At 41.1% G+C, this 8,875-nt stretch overlaps 1 protein-coding gene across 1 annotated transcript in view; it reads right to left on the bottom strand.

Annotated features, from left to right (window-relative positions):
• Positions 1-893: 893 nt before the first annotated feature.
• The window catches only part of KCNH8 (potassium voltage-gated channel subfamily H member 8), a 451,930-nt gene continuing 443,948 nt past the window's right edge, over positions 894-8,875 (bottom strand). Inside the window, exon 16 of the mRNA XM_002716200.5 lies at positions 894-4,192. Within this exon, the coding sequence (XP_002716246.1) occupies positions 3,488-4,192 (705 nt within the window). The 3' untranslated portion in view covers positions 894-3,487. The remainder of the gene's footprint in view (positions 4,193-8,875) is intronic.

Genomic DNA, 8,875 nt, shown 5'->3' with positions numbered 1-8,875 from the left:
GAAGGGCTTGAATCCAGCTGCTCCTTCTTCCAGCGGGAACAACTCCTCATTAGGTGGGGGATGACTGTGTGGGTTCTTTGTTTCCTGGACCATCTGCCCTAGAATCATTTGCATCACAGCCCATGGCTTAGTGGTTGGCGCCACTCTCTTAAGATCTTCCAGAAATACATTATTTGCACTCAAGTCTAAAAGCTGCGTGATTTAGGGGTTAATTAAACTTCTCTGTTTCACAGTTATAAACTTGGAACTTTATTTAATAGCACTTATTAAAGCCCCTTTATATATAAACTGACTAGGACTCACATTGTACTTCTACAGATTTTAGACCAATATTTCACCATCAATGCAGGTGGCCCAAGGAGTTTATTAAATGGTGGATTTTTCCCTTTAAATGTACAGCCCCATGATTCTGATGCAGGCATTCTGACAACCTTATACCTAGTGCAGAGTCCTTCTGTAGAAAATTCCTGTCAGTCATTCAGATGTTGAGAGAACACTTGATCTACAGGGGATAAACAAGATTCTATTTGTAAATAGTGTTAATGAACAGAGATTTGGCCTCATACTGAATTAATATAAAGTCTCAGCTAATGTCTGGTTGTCTCCCTTAGAATTACAAAGAAGACTTTGTTCTTGAGATTACCTTTAAGAAAATATATTTGACCCAGAAAACAGCTGCTTTGGTTCCTTCTGGACCCCTGTTTTGCTTTTTCAATACACGTTGGATCATGGAGGGAAGTGTAAGGTTGCAAAAATGTATTCCTGATGAGAAACCTCTGAGATCTGCATAGCAGTAATGCTTAGAAAATCAAATACCTAGGAAAACTCGGAGATCTCATTTATTAGAATAATATACAATCTGCATAAACAAAATAAGATAAAAATATATCGCTCTGGGTTTCCTGCTTGTCAGATGAGGGAGACCGTAGGTAAAGAATAAGGTGAGGCTTGTTCTGGTGGGCATTTACCTATTTCCCATGTGCCCACTCACTCTTGTCCATCTGCAGCTCCACACATCAGGAAGTTGGTTCCTGTGCCCACTACCATCCAGAGAAAGCCACTGTTTCTTTCTCTTTGTAACTGTCATTAAGTAAATAAAAAATAATGTAACTGGGTAAGTTTCAAAAATGTGTGTCCTTTTTATTTATTTGTAAAATAGGGTTCATAATAACAAGTAATTCCAGTAGCACTGTTGGATGATTATATGAGGAAACATAACATATATTCATTTTTAACCATCTGTTGGTGCAGACTTGTTGTACTCAAAAAACAGAATGCTAGTTGCTGTGATTAGCGTCTGTAATCATAGTAAGGGTTTGCCAGATGGGCATGCATGCACCAACCTCCATTCATTCCTTGGAAATGGTGTGTGCCATACTACACAGGCTACCATGAGCAACAGAGGGAATGGAGATGAGTATGCAAAAGCTAGAAATATGCCTTTGCCTCAGTTTCCCCTTGAAAGAAGGGAGAACTGGGTTTTTGCAATGTGGAAGGAGTAGGGGCTGAGGCTGTAGGAATCTGTCTCATTATGTCTATACAGTGGCTCTTCTCCTTGCTGATCTAGCTAGTTTTAGGGTGCAAGATTTGCACAATATCAAAAGTTTTTTTTTTTTTTTTATGTTTTTAGTGATACGATGCTTATTCTTTGTGGTGGGAAATAAACACAGGAGGACTTCAGAATGTGAACTCAGTAGGTTCTGTAGGAAAGTCTAGAACAATTGGGCTCTAAATATTCTCAAATATAAAATCAAAATTCAAATGAAGATGTTTAAGCCATTTCCAAGGGGCTGGTGCTGTGGTGTAGCAGGTTAAGCCAACGCCAGCAGCACCGGCATTCTGTATGGACCCCAGTTCAATTTCTGGCTGTTCCACTTCCAATCCAACTCCCTGCTAATGTGCTTGGGAAAGCAGCGGAAGTTGACCCCAGTGTTTGGGCCCCTGCACCCACCTGGGAGACCCAGAAGAAGCTCCAGGCTTTGGTCCCACCCAGCCCTAGCTGTTGTATCCTTTTAGGGAGTGAGCCAGCATATGAAAGATCTCCCTCTCTGTCTTACCCTCTGTCTCCCTCTGTAATTCTACCTTTCAAATAAAAAAACACATTAAAAAATTGTTCCCAAGGCCAGCTTCTGAATTGGCATATGAGTGTGAGATATGGGGAGCCCTGTGGATTCCATACTGTGCTGGCCTCCTAGCTGTGTGATCTCTGGGAATTTTTTTCGTCAAACATGAATGAAAGCAACTGCATTGCATAGCTTCCAGTGTGGAGGGCAACACTGAAGAAAAAGGGTAGAGTTCTGATCCACGGTGAGCTAATAAACCTGCTGCTAGCATCGCAGCTCGAAGTCTTGGCTCCATTTGGGAATGCTTGCTGGTCATAGTCTCTCCTAAAAACAAAGCACTGGGGAAAGATACACCCAAGTTTTGTGCTCAAAGTGGCTCAATGGAGGTGTGATCTTACAGTCCACAGCTTAAGCAACAAGATGTGAAAATCAGAGGAAAGACACTTCTGCTGGCACACTGGTGGCAACATTAATTCAGGTGGTTGTTGTGAGTCAGCAGGGACTAGCAGGAACCCTCTTTACCACCATGCCAAATCTCAAGTAGTTGGCCCGTAGCCATGTTTTTATTTCATTAATGAAATATGACTAAGTTTTCTTTTGTATTCCAGAAGGATGAGGATACATTAGTTGCAAACTGCATGCAGATAAAAGAGGGGTTCCTTTTGAAACTACATCCTCTTAATAATAAATAATCTTTGATCTACTATATACATAGCAATAGTGCATTTCTTGTTAAAACAGCAAGCTTTTTTTCCAAAATGAAAAGAAAACATTCATTTCTTTATAAATATTTTAAATATTTTAAATACATATTTCATACCAAGGATATAAAAATAGCCTCTCTTTTTTTGATAAATAAAGACATTTTCATTTACATGGCAAATAACGTGCGAATAGCTAACCACTGGTCACCAGCGCTATTGGACTGATTGTCTGAGAGATGACATGCCGTGATAATTGTCCCTTTGCCTTCTTCAAAAGAAAAACAGATCTGCAGGCGCTGCGCACTCCTGAGGCCAACAGTGCTGTGGATATTGTTCAAGAATGACAAGCCGGCACTCAAGAAAAACCTTTGTTGCAATTCACAAAAGCCACCTAGGACAAAACGAATGCACAAATTGTCCGGGACTTCTAGCTGCTCAGACCCTCAAGGTCTTTGGAACTTTACCAGAGTCTGTCAAACAGACCAGTAAGTTAATATGTGTACATAAATATGCTTCTATTATGCTTCTAGGATCTACAAATTGTTTGCTACAGTATGGGGGTGGTTGTGCCTTTCCCTGGCCCCTTATGCACTCTTCTGCAGAGTTCCCAACTTGACTCAGTCTTCAATGCCTATCAGAGGCAAGAAAAAAAAGGCAAACTAAAGCTGTCATGCAGTGGTGCGTTTGAAATTGGCAGCTGTGTCATCATGTGTGCTGCTATCATACATTTATGGCTTTATTATCTTTCGTTTCTGCTGTGCTTGTAACGACTTCCAGGGGAAAGTTCTCCAAGGGTTTGGTAGAGACTGATGCCATTCTTTCTCGGTCCCAAGATCCTGGCAAGTTTTCCAGACTGAGTGAACTCACAGCTCCCTGAATGAAGCTACCTTCCTCTGATCTGCTTGGGAGAACCAGGTGCAAAGATGTCTCTGAGGAGGAACAGACAGAGGATGAGAGGGTCGCCGAAATGGACTGCAGAGGTGTCAGTGTAGTATCTGAATGTGGAGAGATGCACCTTAAAAATTGCAAATGACCTTCTTGGACAACTTGGTAGTGGGAAGGTGAATAATCAATATTTGGAGAATGACAAAGTTCACTGTCTGCAGGGTGTTGCTCACGAGCTCCAGTTCTTTGGGGGCTGCTCCCCAAAGAAGAAGGATCCACACCCCAAATGTCTGAGGTGACATTACTGCCACACAGTTGTGCTTGGGTATAAGCAGCCCCAGCCGTTTGCAAATGCAGGCAAGGCTGGTGTGTGCTCCAACTCATTCTTGTCTGCAAGCTCTCCCTGGAGGGACACACAGCGGTGGTATGTAGAGAGCAAAGTTGGGAGGGTTGCTGAGGTGACAGAACATTTTCCAGAAGCTGCATCACACTCTTCATATCTTTACCTAGCTGGGAGACTTCCTGAGTCAGTGTCGTTACCTGTGTGGATGAAGCAAAGCAAAAGGCTGTCGTTAGAGGTGCATGGGATCGAACAGATTTCAGGGCAGGAAGTAAGGAGGTGAGACATCTTCATGAGAAGGCCTGAAAGGCTGCTCCAACTCCAAATCCAACCAAGAACAAGTGGTGAATGGGTAGAGTAAGCATCAGGGCTGACACAATAAAGCCATGCTCCTTTCAATGGAACCTGCAGAGATATATGTAGGCTGGGATACTTAATGAGTGATTCTAGAGTTTATGCATGGAACTGGAGGCATGGATCCATCCTCTCTTAAACACTGGTGGTACTTTTTGCTTCCTCTGAGTGGACAGTTGTGTCACTTGCCCCTTTGAAACCGTGTGGAGTGGCAGTTACTGTATGTAAAGTGTTCCAGCCCACACAGCGCCACTACCTGTCTAGTGTGGACACCAAGCACACAGTACTTCTCCTTTCTGTCATTTTCCAGTTGAGCTCTATGCTTTATACACATCCAGAGATAAAGTGATCTTTAGTGATGGTGAAGGCAGTAAACAAGAAATCACACGGGCATGCTGTGGAGGATTTATTTTTCTAGCAACCACATCAAATTTTTGAACATAGAAGGCCACCAGAAGACTAAATTTGACTTAACTATAGCTTTTCCTAAATCTGTATTCCTCAAAGTGAGGAAAACTTGTGTATCAGAAATCAGGGCACACGCACACATCTAATCTTTGGTCAAATTCATAATACAAATTCAATGTTGTAATGTTTTGCCTCCATTGCAATGACATTGTATTTTCTTTTTAAGACTTACGTATTTATTTGAGGAGGAGAGGAAGAGAGGGAAAAGGAAGGGGAGGGGGCGAGGAAGAGGGAGAGAATGATTCCATCTTCTGGTTCTTTCCTCAAATGGCTCCAACAGCCAGGCCTGGGTGAGGCTGCAGCTTGGATTCCAGAACCCCAGCGTGGTCTCTACATGGATGGCAGGAGCCCACCTGGACCATCTTCTGCTGCCTTCGCAGGCACATTAGCTGGAAGCTGGGTAGCATAGAGTAGCTGGAACTTGAACAAGCACTCCTATATGGGATTCCAGAGTTGCAAGCATTGGCTTAACTCACTACCACAATGCCCGCCCTCAACATTTTGCATTTTCTATAGAACTTCCTTATGACTTGATTTTGCTATGAAGAACCACTAAATTCCAAACAGAGGGAGCTAAACCTATTGGCCAAATATCATCATTGAGGAAGAAAAGAAGTGAGTTGGGGCTGGCGTTGTGGCACAGTGGGTAAAGTTGCTACCTGTGATGCCAGCATCCCATATGGGTACCAGTTCATGTCCCAGCTGCTCCACTTCTAATCCAGCTCCATGATAATGGCCTGGGACAAGCAGTGGAAGACGGCCCAAGTATTTGGGCCCCTTCCACCTACCTGGATGAAGTTTCTGGCTCCTGGCTTCGACATGGTCCAGTCCTGGCCATTGCAGACATCTGGGGAGTGAACCCCCTTTCTGTAACTCTGACTTTCAAATAAATAGACACATTTTTACAAAGGAGTAGATTGAGGATGTTGAGGAATTCAATTTCAGTTTTATAAAAGCCAATATTTCTGTTTTGGTAGACTTTCTTCAATATTTAAGTACACATACCTAATTTATCCAGGAATTTAATTCAGTCCACTTCCTGTGAAGCCAATTTGAAACTAATTCTCCATGGCAGGTCCACTGGGAGGTAGCACTGTTCAGAAATCAGGCATTTAAAGGAGACCAGAAGGAGGTATTTCCATGGTTCAGGAAACCAACTGTTAGCACCTGCCCTGAAATTGCCAAGCCAAAACTATTTCTGCTGAATACTGGCATGGAACTTGAGAGACTGGGCCAAATATTTGTGCAGGCTTTTCAGCAGATCTAAAACTTCCAGAGACAAAAAGATGTTTGTCAGCCTCATATTGATTTCTCTATTACTTTCATGAAGAAACATTTTAGTTGATGTGTAACAATTGTACATGTTTATGGGGCACAATGTGATAATTTGATACATGTCTATAATGTGTAATGATCAAATCTGGGTAATTAGCCATTCTCATTCCTTAAATATTTATTGTTTCTTTGTGTTGAGAACCTTCAAACTCCTTTCTTCTATTTCTTCATAAAATATATAAGTTGTGACTGCAGTCACCCTACTGTGCTGTACAGCACTAGAACTTATTCCTCCTATGTAACTATGTATTAGTACCTGTCTAACCTCCATCTCCCCATTTTTTACCATTCTGTGCTTTGAATAACCACTATTCTACTATGTTTTATCTATGACATCAAAGTTTTCAGCTTCTCCAGATGAGTATTTGCCTTTCTATGCCTGTCAGCCTCACATTTAATCTGAGAAAGATTCAATGAGTTTTGAAATTTTCACAACAGGTTGTCAATTTCATTACCTGCCAAGCCTCAATTCCAAAATGCGTGGATCACACTTAAGTTACTAACACAGGACCTCTGCCCTGCAGATATCCATGAGGTTTCCCACTTGAATTATTAGTTCTATCAAAATTACAGAAGCAAAACTTTCAATAAGTGAGGTGGTAGAAAGACAAACTAACCATTCATTCTTGTGGTTTGTCCAAGATAATTCCTATATCAAACTCACAAGGGCTATTTTAGCTCAGCTCCCAATAAAATGCTTACAGTTGGTCATTCAGTGAGGATTGTATAAAGACACAGTCTATGATGGACAATTTTGAATTTTAGGCACATCAGTAATTATGTTATCCAACAAATGTTTCAGCAACTTTATAATACAACATGCTTTCAGGTGCATTTTCCTTACTGAGTCTGGAAACAGTATTATTAAATCCCAACATGGAAAATGGGGACATGAAGGCCCAAATGTGATATAACTTTTTTTTTAATGTTAAAATATTTATATACTTATTTACCTAGAAACCTTTTCTTTCTTCTTTTTTAAAAGATCTATTTATTTACTTGAAAGGCAGAGTTACAGATGCAGAGAGAAAGAGAGATGTCTTCTATCCACTGGCTCACTCCACAAATTGCTGCAATGGCTGGAGCTGGGCTGATCCAAAGCCAGGAGCCTGGAGCTTCTTCCAGGTCCCCCATGTCAGTGCAAGGATCCAAGAACTTGGGCCATCCTCCACTGCCCTCCCAGGTCAAAGCAGAGAGCTGGATCAGAAGTAGAGCAGCCGGGACCTGAACTGGTGCCCAAATGGGATGTTGGCACCACAGGTGATGGCTTTACCTGGTCTGCCAGAGCGACAGCCCCCAGAAACCTTTTCGGTAAAGTATACAAACTTCATGCATTTCGTATGTACAAATTTAGGAACATAGTGATGAAATGACTTTATTAAAGTCACTTATTTAATGAATGACAGTCCTTAGTTTAGAATGCTTAGAATTCAGTCCTTTCTAAATTTGGTTCTCCTTCTGTGAAAGTGTATCACTGCATAGTAAAGGAGACGTTGCCTAAGAAAGAGTTGAGAAATATTTTGCTATTGTGGTCAGAATTTGTAAAGAGCATAATGCTACAAAAATGTAGTAGGTATGTAAAAGCTGTGTTAAATATTAATTCAACAGCAATGAAGTGAATAGTGGCTTCTGTTTTAAAAAAAGAGACTGATTAAATGCAATAAACTCTTGTCATCACAGATTATACCATTGCAAAAAAGAACAAAATTACTACAGGGTAAAAATTGGAACTAGAAGACATTTTAACAGACGTATTTCTGATGAACTATTTTTAGCTTTCAAATTAAACAGGCATTTTCCCATAGCTTAAATACATTTTCATGGCCATTGTCTTGATATCTAACCTTTACTATGCAATGCATTTGCCATAGCTTTTAGGCCAGGAACTTTGGGAATCCAGTAATATAAACAAACACTAGCATTTTCTGCAAATAAATTACTGTGCTAGCTTGAATTACAAGGAGCAAGGAACTCATAGAAAGTGAGCTCTCTTTAGCTCTAGGGGGAAAGGATCAAGTTATGTTAGGGAAGATTTCTGTCACTGAGTCTCGGAGGACACACCCCTGTACCTCATTACAGTTACAGGAGGGAATTAATCCTTATTAGTCAAGGAATTGCTCGCTTTACAAGGACAAAGCCAGCTGTCGCCAGGAGAGATGGCAGCTCTTGGAGGTGGAGACCACGGTGACATTGAAGGAGACAACATTCTGTTACTGCCACAGAGAATGCAGTAAAGTTTTACAGCACTTCTGTTTACTGCTTCCTGCCAGGCTTGCTGACAAAAGTCATTCTAAAATGGGAAAGAACTTAGACTTAATAAAATGCAGGAAGCAACGAACGAAGCAGTGTTTGCTTTCTGCAGGTGGGGAGCTCAAAAGCTTCTCCAGTGTGTCTGTGGTAAGAAGGCATGCATCTGCTGAAAAAAGGTCATTGGGGCAGCCTCGTGAACAAGGCTCTGTCCACTTAGGGACCTGTCTCTTCAAAGTCTGTGTGGGTGCAATCTGTTGAAACCTTTACTTAGCATATACTAAGTTGATCTTCTGTATATAAAGATAATTAAAAATGAATCTTAATGAAGAATAAGATGGGAGAGGGAGTAGGAGATGGGATGGTTTGTGGGTGGGAGCATGGTTATGGCGGGAAAACTGCTATAATCCAAAAGTTGTACTTTCAAAATTTATGTTTATTAAATAAAAGTTTTCTTAAAAAAACAAAACGAAACAAAA

The sequence above is a fragment of the Oryctolagus cuniculus genome, chromosome 4 (genome assembly GCF_964237555.1).
Source record: "Oryctolagus cuniculus chromosome 4, mOryCun1.1, whole genome shotgun sequence".
NCBI lineage: Eukaryota > Metazoa > Chordata > Mammalia > Lagomorpha > Leporidae > Oryctolagus > Oryctolagus cuniculus.
The sequence above is the reverse complement of the archived record's forward strand: the minus strand, read 5'-3'. Positions and strand labels throughout refer to the sequence as shown.